This window comes from Mirounga angustirostris, unplaced genomic scaffold (genome assembly GCF_029215605.1).
Source record: "Mirounga angustirostris isolate CCGP_5_RB_7025 unplaced genomic scaffold, mMirAng1.0.hap1 SCAF_11, whole genome shotgun sequence".
NCBI lineage: Eukaryota > Metazoa > Chordata > Mammalia > Carnivora > Phocidae > Mirounga > Mirounga angustirostris.
This window is the reverse complement of record NW_026991719.1, coordinates 86533585-86547165: the sequence shown is the minus strand read 5'-3', so window position 1 is coordinate 86547165 and position 13581 is coordinate 86533585. Positions and strand designations below refer to the sequence as shown.

Below are 13581 nucleotides of genomic sequence, written 5' to 3'. Positions count from 1 at the left end.
AAGAGAGTCAACTAACTTCAAGTCCACAGCTCAAGTCATTACATTGCTGGTGGTTATTGCCAATTATCACATGGCAAAGGAATAAAATCTTAAAGAAAGTAGAACTATTAACATTTCTAGGAGGTTATTATCTCTTCTTCATTAAACAAAATGTATAAAGGAATCATTTAAAGGGGTAGCACATAACACTGGATTTCAGCAAACAAAATGGACAAAGGCAAGCTTATGCTGGCACCCAAACTCCTGTGAGAGCTAATCCAAATGTGGATTTGCAGTAAAGCATAGCAAAGCTCTTGGCTTCACAAATTTAAGTCAGAATACAGTAACTGAGCAGTTATGAAACTCAGCACACACTCTTCCTCTGGACCAAAAAGAACCAAACAAAGCTTAAAAACACCTCTGCTCCTTTCTGACCCATTTTGCTTAATTTACATGTAATATAGTGGCAGCACTCATGTGGAAATTTCAAGCATTTTGAACATACCACAGGTAAAACGATCATGCAGACACACTGACCACAATATGGGGTTATGGCTATTCTCAACATACATGTATGATAGAAATCTTGGTTTATTTCTGCAGACAAATCTCTTATTCTACAGATATGCGTTTGAAGAGTACATGGGAGTGGGTGGAACAGAGAAACGGGTGCAATTGGTCCATGTTTTAAGAAAATATGTCAAATGAAAAACTAAAAACAAAACAAGGAATGATTATTTAAAGGAAATTTGCAAGAAGTGAAAAACTATTTTATACTACATTACACTGATCTGATTCTCAAGAATCTGATTTACCTATTATTTTCCAGGAACACAGTTGTACAAAGTGAAATATACTTCTTTGGTAATGTGGACAAGAGCACCATAAAAATTCTGGTCAAATAAAATGGGGAACCAAAATATTATGCTGTAACACAGGGCTATAAGATCTACTTTAAATATACTCTGACCTGTTCTCCATGGACTAAAGAGGGTAAATTATGTCACTTGGTATTTATCAAGACTGATTCTCAAATGTTAATCTGGAAAATATGTGCATCTATTAAATGGAAAGGCTCCTCTGTAAAATAACACTTGTAATTTTTAAAAATCAGAAAATGACAAAATGTGAAGTTTAATGAGGCAATTTTTGTTGCCATATTTTCAAGAGGACCTTTTCAGAAGCTGGATGAGATGAAGAGGCCTTGCAAAATTAAAAAAAAAAAAGTCCTGCAGAACCTCAGAATTATCTCCACCCTGGGGGGGGGGCGGTGCTTGAAAAAAAGGAAAGAACAGCACACATTTATCAGCAACTTAACAACATACATTGATTTAGCACCTACTACCTTTCATTTTATCCTCTCAACTCTGTGAGGTAGATACCATTTCACAGAAGAGGAAAAGCCATGCCATCTCCTCCATGAATCTTTACACAACCTTTCAGTTATTTGGTTCTAATTCTAATTTGCCTGATTTACTAGTTACTGGTTATAATTATAATTTGCCTGGTTTACTGGTTACTTCCCCCCCAACCCCATCCTCTCCCCGCTTATCCAGGCTATGAGCAATTAATTCAAAGGTGGGGAAGTGAATCTTAATTGTCTTTGTACACTAGAATTCCATGTGGCACACAGCAGGCGTTTATGGTTGAATAAGTTAAAGAATTTGTCGAATGCCATTCAACAAGAGATGAGGGTAGGACTAAAACGCAGGTTTTTGTATTCTTCCCTCTTCCCGCTACATCACGCTGCCTAAATGAAGTCTGTCTGGCCCACCACTTCAAGGCCACCATACCAAACTGCAAATTGTCACGAAAAAGAGCCCTGCGTTCCCCAGTGTCCAAAAGTTTGAATGCCCCCACCCCAGACGGGAGGTCTCAAAATTCTCCGGAGGCTTTCAACACTTGACCAAGGAACAGTTTTGGATTTGCAAATCAAATCACTGAAGGCAGGATGGATTAGGCGGCCAGAGTTAAACTTCATTTGTTTCACGGGTTTGCTAACAATCATGGCTTTGAAAGGGCAGCGCCAAACCCTCGAGAGGGAAACGAATTACGACGGTTACTCTGAAATAAGATCCCAAGGACTGAAAACGGGGTGACAAAGTAAAAGATGCTAAATTGGGAGAGGTCAGCAATTCTGAGACCTATCCCTCGCCCTCCCCCTACTCCGATCCGCTCCCCCCACCCCGCTTCCTAATCTCTCATTTGAAGCCCATCCCTCAGGATGTGACTGGGGCTCCTCCCTTTCTCCTCACCATCCTCCCCGCCCCCCCCACACCCCCCGCACTCCCCAGCATGGTGATTATCGATAGGGGGGTTTGTGAAAAAAGTTAAGTCCACAACTGCGAACTAGCCCCTGTCACCAGCCTCAAAGCTACCTGTCGAGGACTAACACTCGTCATCAGCCCCCGCCCCCGTGGGAAGGGACCCGGCAGGTACTTTGCTTAAGAACCCCTCCTCTGCCTCTGATTGTTCCTCCGCCTCAGAAAGGACCCCTCCGACCTCTCCTCCTCCCACCCAAAGAGCAGCTGCTCGCCCAGTGAGGCATTCTCAGGACTCAGGGAGGGCAACGGAAATGTGGTGGCGGGAGAAGAACCCCAGCCCCTCCGCCGGGGGTTTAGAATCGAGCGGCGGGTGGCGACGAGTAGCTGTTTACCCTCACCGCCTTTTAAGTGGCAGCGAGCACGGCCCCGAGGTGGGTGCGGGTGGCCGCAGCTTACCTGTAAGACCCCCTCCGCCTTCCTCACCGTAGCCCCGACGCCGTTGCAGCACGAAGTAGTCGTTGGACCTTTCCATCAGCCACAGCTTCAGCGCATTTTTCAGGAGCACTTCCTCAGGCTTCAGCCACATCGCGAACTTTGTGCCGCCCGGCAGCAGCGATCCAGACGCCCTCCTCACCTCCCCCTCCACCCGTCTATTTCCCTGTACTTCTCCTCCCACCAAATCTTCCTCAGGCAGCAGCGGCTTGGATTCAGGTTTTCCACACTTCCCCCAACCCTCCCTTCTCTCCCACGTAGGCAGCGAGATTGCCAATTCCCTCCTACAGCTCTACCGCCCGACTGGGAAATAGTCCCGCTTCTTTGCCTCCTGGGAGTTGTAGTTTCCTACTCGCTTTTCTGTGCTCAAACAACAGGAGCCGGGACTACAATTTCCACAATGCACTGGGATGAGAACCGGGTGGGGGTGCTCTCAAAGCGCGTCCCGCCACCACTTAAGTGTATTTTGCCTATTTAAAGTTTAAAGCGGTTTTTTGTTCAAATAAGTGAGCCCCAGGTATAAATGTATTGTTTCTTCTCATCCGTTTACAGCCGACGGTGGTAAACTGTAGAAAACAAAGTTTCTGGAATTTTGGAGTAACGAACGGCCCATTCCGGGAAGCGGCAGTAGCAGCACTGACATTTAATGAGCTCTTAACTTTGTACTAAAGCGATTTCATATACATTATCTCACGTAATTCTCACAGAGGTCTTGCGAAGTGGATATTATTTCCCACTTTGCACATAAATAAACAAGAGCACAGACAGGTGAGGTGACTTACCCTTTGCACATAAATAAGAGCACAGACGGGTGAGGTGACTTACCCAAGGTCACGCGGTAAGTGGCGTCTGATACAATTCCTTGTCTAATTCAAAATCTTCTTAGATTAAGTTTCTTTCTGCCCATACAGGAAGACTATAAAATCTCCAGAAGCCACAGGATTTTCTTCACGCCATGGGCGCCTCCCTCCCACCACTGCCACCCCAATCTGTTTATTTAACTATTGCAATCAGCCACAGAAATGTCTTCTCCGACTTTCCTTTTCAGGATCTAAACAATTTATGAGCATTTTTTTTCCTTTTATTAACCCCTTTAAGGAAAAAAAATCCCTTTCAGGGTGGTCTTCACCTCTTTGTACCCTTGGCATCTGCTTAAACACTAAGGTGAATGAGGTCAGTGATTTGTATGACCTCGCATTGAGGACTTATTTGAGGGATGTTTTTATTTATTTCGATAACTGAGACTGCCAGAATTAAAGAGTGCACTGGGGGCGCCTGGGTGGCTCAGTCGTTAAGCGTCTGCCTTCGGCTCAGGTCATGATTCCTGGGTCCTGGGATCCATCCCCGCATCGGGCTCCCTGCTCCGCGGGGAAGCCTGCTTCTCCCTCTCCCACTCGCCCTGCTTGTGTTCCCTCTCTCGCTGTGTCTCTCTCTGTCAAATAAATAAAATCTTTAAAAAAAAAAAATAAAGAGTGCACTGAACGCAAAAACGGTTTTGTTCAAGAAGACAGAGTTGGGGGGAAATGTACAAAAAAGAAAAAAGGAGCTCTTGGTATGTTCTTTTGAGAATAAAGCCTCAGGCCATTTCGCTAAAAAAAAAAAAAAAATGGGGTGGGGCACAACCAGGAGCCAAAGAACTGTGCCTTGGAGGAGTGTCTCTGGCTTACACATGGCAAGATGTGGGCCAGCTCAAGGGAGGCAGGCGTGTGCTACAAGTAGAGATTTTTTTTCTTGGGGATGAGAAAAGGGTCAATTTGGGATTCTCTACTGCGAAAAGGTGGTAAATAGTCCCAAGGCAGCTTTCTGGAGAAGATGGGAAGAGGCAATCTTCCCAGAGCCCAAACTGCAATGTATCTTTGGGGAAAGCCATCCCAATTTGGATGTATACTAAGGAAGAGAATTTCTCATGTTCCTGGTAAAAGATTGGTAAATGTAGCAGAGAGATGTAAGGTGCCCCTTTTTTTCCTCATCAAACCACATTCTTTTGCAATATCCTTAATGGTTACAACTGTGACAAGGGCTGTCCAGAACTGGATAGTTCCTCTGTATAATATTGATTTAATCTTTATTAATAAACTTGCACATTTTTACATCCTTACTTTATAGATGAACAGGAGTCTCAGAAGTTAAATAACTTGCCTAAGATCACATAGCTAAATAAGTAGCGGAGTTGGGGTTTGAACCTAGATCTGTCTGACTACAAAACATGACACTATACTACCTATGCATATGGTTTGTAGATACCTCAAATACGTGTCCAAAGCCAAACTTAATTCTCCAATATTTCCCCTGCCCAAAGTTGTTTATCCTTCTAGGTTCTCATAGTTCAGAACACCACTGTTTACCAAGATGATCAAGCTAAGAACCTTGGAATAATCTTGAACTTCTTACTCTCACCACCTTCATTGCCTCACACACACACACACACACACACACACACACACACACACACACACACTCATCTACTCACCTCTACCTTTTTTCCAAAAGTCCATCCCATCCTATTACTACTTCAGATTAGCCTCACATCACTTTCCGCCTACACTCTAATAGCATCTCACCTCATCTGTCTGCTTCCATTCTTGTTTTCTGATTTATCCAAGCCACATATTTATGGACATAATGTTATACCATGCAGAGATAATACCTCATTTATCTAGCAGTCAATCTTTCAGCTGACTCAGGCTTCTAAATCATAGCCTGAAACACCTATGTGAGAAGATACTAGAGGGGCACCTGGGTGGCTCAGTCAGTTAAGCGTCTGCCTTCGGCTCCGGTCAAGATCTCAGGGTCCTGGGATCGAGCCCCACATCGGGCTCTCTGCTCAGTGGGGAGTCTGCTTCTCCCTCTGTGCTCTCCCCCCACCTCTCTCAAATAAATAAATAAAATCTTAAAAAAAAAAAAGAAAGAAAGAAAAGGTACTAGAAAACCCTAAATAACAATTCCAAACCCTATGCCATGGAAAAGCTGAGGCTGTCAAAGATTCTACTGGATTCTTACTTGAAGGGAATTTTACAAGCTTAGTTGACGCTTTACAGCCTGCGGCAGGTTTAGAAGCAGTAAGATTCAAAACAGGCAGAGCACTGCTGGAGGAGAACCATTTAAAGGTTTGCTGCTCAAAATCTGGACCCTGGTCCAGCAACATCTGTGTCCCCCAGGAACTTGCTAGAAACTCAGAATCTCAGACCCCATTCCAGACCTGCTGAATCAGAATGTGCATTTTAACAAGATCCCTAGGTAATTTGTAGGCACATTAAAATTTTAGGTGCATTGATTTAAGCAAATTAGATATTTGAAAATCAAACTCTACAACAACTTGGGGGTGATTAATCATGTTTCCATTAAGACCTACATAGGCATCTTTTAAAAATAAGCTTTGTTAAAGAATTTTAGTTGACTGAATTGCTTTTTAAAAAAGTTTCTATCAGGACATGCCCATTAAATTTTTCTAAGGCAGTGGTTGAGAACTGGGGTATTGATTGAAGGAGAAATTGCCACTCTCCATGCTAAACCCTATTTATATATACTATTCTCTAACCCATCAAAATCTAGGTATGTCCACAAGTGTCTCACATTCATGATGTTTTTGGAGAAAAAAAGCTAGTAGGGAGTATCTTTCAATCTTTTCACCAAATTAACTCTAAGGTAGGGGACAATGAATCTCTGGAGGTCGAAGTGTCCACTGTAATCAATTTCTTACGTAGTATGTAAATATAAATTTTTATATTTTTTAGTGTTTAAAAACATTTTTAAAATTCACTCCGAACAGAAGAGGCAATTATTTGTTACAGCCTAGGGTGATAAAATTTCTCCAGATGTTACAGAGCTTAATTAAAATACTTAGTAAATGAACAAAAACTAGATGGGGGTGGGGGAAAGGAATGTTCCTAGCATTCCAACTGTGTCTTTAAATGCCTGGGAACCATTATTATTATTTGTAAGATAATACAAATTAACTTCTGCTAAACCTATAAATGAACTCTCTGAAAACCCCTCCTTAAGTTGGGAGACTCCTTGTACGTATATTTCTCCTGCCACTGTTAAAGGAATCAGTTTATATTTTGATTATTATGTGAGAGTCATATAAAGTCTGTTGCTCAAATGATCTGTTCTCAAAAAAGGAAGAAAATTCACAAGTGATATGGAATTCCTCTTTGTATATGCTGAAGAGAATTGAAAACATACATCTACACAAAGACTTGCACATATTCATAGCAGCATTATCCATACTGGAAAAAAGTGGGAAAAATCCAAGCGTTCATTAACTGATGGATAACCAAATGTGGAATATTCATACAATGGAATATCATTCATCAATGAAAAGGAATGAGGTAGGTGCTGATGCATGCTTCAAACATGAACGAGCCTTGAAAATATTATGCTAAGTGGAAGAAACCAGTCACAGAAGACCACACACATACTGTATGGTTCCATTTATACAAAATGTCCAGAATAAGCAAATCTATAGAGATAGAAAGCAGATTCGTGGTTGCCTGAGTCTGGGACTGGAGCAGAAATTGACTGCAAATGGGTACGAGGGAACTTTATGGAGTTAGAATGTTCTAAAACTGGATTGCAGTGACAGTTGCACTCTATACATTTGCTAAACATTGTGGAACTGTACATTTATAATGGGCAATTTTTTGGTATGTTAATTATACTTCAATACAGATGTTGACAATTTTAAAAATTATAAAATTCCACCCCAAAAAGCCTTGTTAAAGAATTAGGTACTGAAGGTACTAGAAAACCCTAAATAGCAATTCCAAACCCTATGCCATGGAAAAGCTGAGGCTTTTCCCGCACAAAACAAGAAATAAGAATATTGGTCAAGTTTATTGTGTGGCATCACACACGTACACCTGGCATATTGCCTCATAAGACATATGTGTACCCTGGTTTGAAAATCATGGCTCTGAGGTGTCCCAAGCATGTTTATTCTTCCCATGTTTGACAAAAGAGATGCACTTAACCCATTAACAGCATCCCAGCAACCATATTGCCAAAGAGAAGGCTGAAGGAAAAGAAATTTTAAAGTAATAAAATGGTTTTATGTCTTGGGTAGTATGAAGATGGACTGGCATCAATGTGTTTTTCTAAACTTATATTATCAGTGGTCAAGCTCATTATTTACCTTACTGACACTGAAAAATAATTCATGGTAGTTCAGTTATATTACAATGACAGCAATTCCTCTTTATGAAATGAAATGTATAAATAAATATCCTAAAGTTTTAGTTTTTATTCATCAAATATATCAATGACCATTTATATCGACCATTTTTTTCCTCCAAAATCCAAGCATATATGAAAAGTTAGTATAGGCTAACTGGACTAAACACCAGACAAAAACTTTTATTGGAATATTTTATTTACATTTTATATTTAAAGAGAATCAATACAAATCGGGAAATATTTACAGCATTTCAAATCAATGTACAAGAATGCAATGGTTTTGTCCATTCTACATTTAGCAAACAAAAATACATGTCTGTTCAGCTTTTGCCTAAATTCTGCTGGAATTTGCACTGGAAACACAACTTTAAAACCAAGATAAGCCACACAGAATACAAATAAAGTGCATTTTTAAGTAGCTCTATTTTACTTTGGTGGATGAAAGCTTCAAACTTTATATTAAGGCACCTGGAATTCTCCCCCCCCCGCCCCAATTCTTTTTCAAACACCAAGAAAATGTGTTCACAAAATTTATAGCTATATGGACAGAATTTTTGTTTACCTAATGTAATTTTAGCCCATTTAGGTAAAATGTAAACTCAATTTTCAAAGTTGACATTGTTTGGAAAACATTTTCTACAGAATGATTTCTGCAGACAAATTCATACACAAAGATCAATTACCAATTTTTGTGTAACTTACTCATTATCATTTTCAAATAGTATAATTTATATACTCTGCTTTTGAAAATCCCATAATTTTGAGGAATAGTTATACAGCATTTTTATAAAGAATCTTTTTGTCTATAATCTTATGTCAAATTGGTGTCATTAATATACCAATCAATCCAGTCCAGTCCATATTCTCTGATAAACTATGCTCAACACTCACATGAAGTACATTTAGCCTAATTTTTAAAAACAAGAAATTGTTAAAATGAATACTTTGCTTTAATCTTGTTCTATCAACTTAATGTAGCCTAAAGAGACATTTCATGAAGTACTAGCCTAAGTTTGCATTGCTTTTTACATTACAATTCCAGATCAATATAAGCACCTGGAGAAAAACCCTGACACAGATAGCCCAAGCTAAAATAGTAGTATTTTTAATTAAGATACTATCATAAAATAAAGTGATTACAGCTACTCCACATTTTAAAAGCAACATGTTTTTGTAAGAAAATTGTTATAAATGAAAAACATGACTACTTGAAGAGAGTTTTAAATGTTTAAAAATGTTGCTATCACTATCGAGAGGACACTTGCCTATGAAAAACATTATGAGTTTGTGGAAAAAAGTTAATAGATTAAATATTTTAAGTAATTTAACTATAGCATTATAGTAGTCATCTCAGCACTTTCAGTATCATTCTTATTTAATTAAGTTTATCCAGTTCATTAATAGTAAACTAGCCCTGATTGGCAGTTCTGTTATTACTAAAGTTTCAAGTTTTCTATTGACACAGATTTTATGATTTAATTTCTCGAACAGCAGTCTCTTGATCAGGAGTTTCATCTTCTTCAAAGGTTGGGTTGTCAACATGAGGAACAACATCCACTGCCATGGAACTTGCCTCATGGTTTACCAGCTGGAGATTTTCATCTTTAAAAAGAAATGGCAATTTTAGGATGATTTAACCCCTCTTAAGACAAAATTCAACACTCATATCTAAGAAGCCTTTCTTGTCTATCATACCCCAATCATTATACTCATTCCCTATTCCTTTAGTAATTATATGACTTAGGCTATGTCTTACACAAGGCATATATGACCTTATTAAACTGATTTACAATTATTCTTTCTTTTATTCACATGTGTGCTTACTTCTACCTAGATTATAGCCGCCTTAAAAGCAAAAATTATGTCTTCTGCTGCTTTTTCATCCTTAAACCTGGCTTCACATTTCAATCACCTAGGTGCTTTAAAATATACCTATGCTTTTTCATATGCACAGATAGATACACAGACTTAAAAAACAAACAAACAGGAAGGTAGAAGGAGTTCCCCAAATGGAGTACAAACAGTAACAGATGAACATAGTTATATAACAGAGGAAATATAGAACCATCCTGAAAACAGTGGGGAAGAAAAGAACTTAACCTGAGTGACTTGGGAAAACAGTATTTTGACTATATCCGATAAGGCTAAAAACAAAAAGGACACTTGTTAGTGAAATTATGAGTTACAAATAAGGAAAGGGGAAGGCTAGAATAAACTCTGTGGTGTTTAACTAGAATCAGATGTATCAGTATTGAGCTTACTGTTTTTCAGATAGAGAGACAGATGTATATAGATGTGTATGTATTTTTTCTGAGTACATACACGTATTTCCTAGCTTTGTTAACTGAAAGGGCTAATAGCAATGATATTCCCATAGCAATGATCATATCTAGTGCCCAGATCCTGGTTTTGAGGTACTGTTCTCCAAAAAAGCCACCCTCCCCCTAAATGGATGATTCTAGGGCTAGAGCAAGGAGAGTACAAGATTAACTCCTTGTAACCTAGGGGTCAGCAAACTACAGCCTGCAAGTCAAATCAATAGCTAAGAGTCGTTTTCACATTTTTAAAAGGTTGTAAGTCAAACATGCCCCCTCCCAATGCACCAGAGACTTACGGCCTTCAAAGCCTAAAATATTTACTATCAGACCCTTGACAGAAAATGTTTGCCAATCCCTGGCTTAGAACATCTTGTGGTACCAGAAAGTGCTCAAAAAAATAACGAAGCATGTTGAAAGAACACAGAAACCACCGTAAGGGAGTTCCCAATGACCAAATCTAGGACAATCTAAGCAATGAATAAATCAGGATAAAATTACAGAATAAAAGAAGTATCTATAAGTCCATACTATTATATATAAATAATTGAATAAATAAACAGAGAAAGGATAGCATTTCCTTAAAATAGAAGCTTAATTAATGTAGAAAGAAGGATGGAAATAGAAAATTACCATTTGGCACACAATTCAGTAATAATTATTTCAAGGAAAAAAACATCGATTGCTAAAATTAGTGGGTAAAAGCATGAGAAACAGAACATTTGCATAGATCCAAGTGTCTCTCTATAAGATAATAATTACAAAGGGAAAAACAGTAACTTTAAAAGAAGCTTGGCAGACACTATCTTAACCAAGTAAGCAAAACCATCAGTAATTAAGACATGAACATCATGTGCCTCATTATATGAGAGGAGGCAGAGAAGGGCACAATATCACTTCTGTGGTATTCTTGTCAGAAATACACAATAGACAATGAATTTAATCACTGGGAAACAGTAGACAAGTTCAAAGTGAGGAACATTCTACAAAATAACTGACCAGCAATTTTCAGTGTCAACGTCATGAAAGACTAAGGAACAATCACAGATTGGACATGAAAAAGACATGACCATTAAATGCAATGTGGACCTTTCAACAAATTGGGTGGAGAAGAAATATATCGAAACATAATAAAGGCCATTTATGACAAACCCACAGCTAACATCATGCTCAACAGTGAAAAGCTGAAAGCTTTTCCTCTAAAATCAGAAACAAGACAAGGGTACTCATTCTTACCAGTTCTATTCAACATAGTACTAGAAATCATAGCCAGAGCAATTAATCAAGAAAAAGAAATAAAAGGCATCAAAATGGAAAGGAAGAAGTAAAATTATTACTACATGACATGACCTTATATCAAGAAAATGATTAAGACTCCACCAATAAGGGGCACCTGGGTGGCTCAGTCGTTAAGCGTCTGCCTTCGGCTCAGGTCATGGTCCCAGGGTCCTGGGATCGAGCCCCGCATCGGGCTCCCTGCTCCGCGGGGAGCCTGCTTCTCCCTCTCCCACTCCCCCTGCTTGTGTTCCCTCTCTCGCTGTGTCTCTCTCTGTCAAATAAATAAGTAAAAATCTTTAAAAAAAAAAAAAAAGACTCCACCAATAAGACTATTAGAATGCATGAATTCAGTAAAGCTGTAGGACACAAAATCAACATACAAAAACCAGTCACATTTCTATACACTAACAATGAAATATTTGAAAGAGAAATAAAGAAAATGATTCCATTTATAATGATATCAAAACAATAAAATACTTATGAATAAATTTAAGCAAGGAGGTAAAAGATCTGTACTGAAAACTATAAGACACCAATGATATTGAATAAAATACAAATAAATGGAAAGATATCCTATGTTCATGAATTAGAAGAATACTGTTAAAAAAAAAAAAGTGTTCATATACCCCAAAGCCATCTATAGATTCAATGCATTCCCTATTAAAATTCCAATGGCATTTTTCACAGAAATAACAATCCTAAAATTTATATGGAACCACAAAGACCCTGGATAGCCAAAGCAATTCTGAGAAAGAAGAACAAAGTTGGAGACATCATACTTCCTGATTTCAAATTATATTACAAAGCTACCATAACCAAAACTAGTATACTGGCATAGAAATAGACACATAGACCAATGGATCAGAATTGAGGGCCCAGAAATAAGCCCATGTACATGCAGTCACCTAATATTTGACAAGGGAGCCAAGAACACTCAATGGGGAAAAGACAGTCTTTTCAGTAAGTGGTATTGGGTAAACTGGATATTCACATATGGTAGAATGAAAATGGACCCCTATCTTATACCAGCCACAAAAATGAACTCTAAATGGATTAAGGACTTAAATGTAAGACCTGAAACCATAGAATTCCTAGAAGAAAACATAGGGGGAAAGCTCTTTGATACTGGTCTAGGCAACAATTTTTTTGTATAGGAGGTCAAAAGCACAAATCAACAAGTGGGACTACCTCAAACTGAAAAGCTTTGCACAGCAAAAGAAATAATCAACAGAATGAAGAGGCAATCTACAGAATGGGAGACAATATTTGCTTATCTGATAAAGGATTGATATACAAAATATAAAAGAAACCCCTACAACTCAGCAGCAAAAAAACAAGTAATCCAATTAAAAATAGGCAGAGGAACTGAACAGATATATTTTCAAAGAATACATACAAATGGCCAACAGGTACATGAAAAGATGATCAACATCACTAATCATCAGGGAAATGCAAATCAAAAACAATGGGCTAATCACCTCACACTTGTCAGAATAGCTACTATCAAAAAGACAAGAGGTAAGTGTTGGCAAGGATGTGGTGAAAAGGGATCCCCAGTGCATTGTTCATGGGAATGTAAATGGGCACAGCCACTATGAAAGATAGTATGGAGGTTCCTCAAGAAAATTGAAAGTACAAGTACCATATGATCCAGCAATTCCAGTTTGGGGTATATATGCAAAGGAAAGGAAATCAGTATCTTGAAGAGATATCTGCACTCCCATGTTCAGTGCAAGATTATTCACAATAGTCAAGATATGGAAACATCCTAAATATCTGTTGACAGATGAATGGATAAAGAAAATGTGATACACACACACACACACACACAGGAATATTATTCAGCTATGAGAAAGAAGGAAATCTTGCCATTTGCAACAACATGGGTAGACCTTGAGGGCATTTGTGCTAAATGAAATAAGACAGAAAAAAGACAAATACCGCATGATCTCACTTATCTGTGGAGTCTTAAAAACAAAAAAGCCAAACTCAGAGAGTAGAATGGTGGTTATCAGGGGCTAGGAGCTAGGGGCAGAGGGAATGGGGAAATGTTGATCAAAGGGCACAAACTCTCAGTT

The 13581-nt window shown here is 38.6% G+C and overlaps 2 protein-coding genes across 6 annotated transcripts in view; both read right to left on the bottom strand.

Annotated features, from left to right (window-relative positions):
* The window catches only part of TBC1D8B (TBC1 domain family member 8B), a 56788-nt gene extending 53764 nt beyond the window's left edge, over window positions 1–3024 (bottom strand). For 3 of the 4 annotated variants that reach the window (XM_045881046.2, XM_045881070.3, XM_045881055.2), the window contains exon 1: window positions 2700–3024. In XM_045881046.2, the coding sequence (XP_045737002.2) occupies window positions 2700–2829 (130 nt within the window). In that variant the 5' untranslated portion in view covers window positions 2830–3024. The remainder of the gene's footprint in view (window positions 1–2699) is intronic. The other variant, XM_045881063.3, reaches the window with a different exon arrangement.
* Window positions 3025–9223: 6199 nt separating this feature from the next.
* The window catches only part of RNF128 (ring finger protein 128), a 103155-nt gene continuing 98797 nt past the window's right edge, over window positions 9224–13581 (bottom strand). For both annotated transcript variants that reach the window (XM_045881035.3, XM_045881024.3), the window contains exon 7: window positions 9224–9512. In XM_045881035.3, coding sequence (XP_045736991.1) covers window positions 9379–9512 — 134 coding nt within the window. In that variant the 3' untranslated portion in view covers window positions 9224–9378. The remainder of the gene's footprint in view (window positions 9513–13581) is intronic.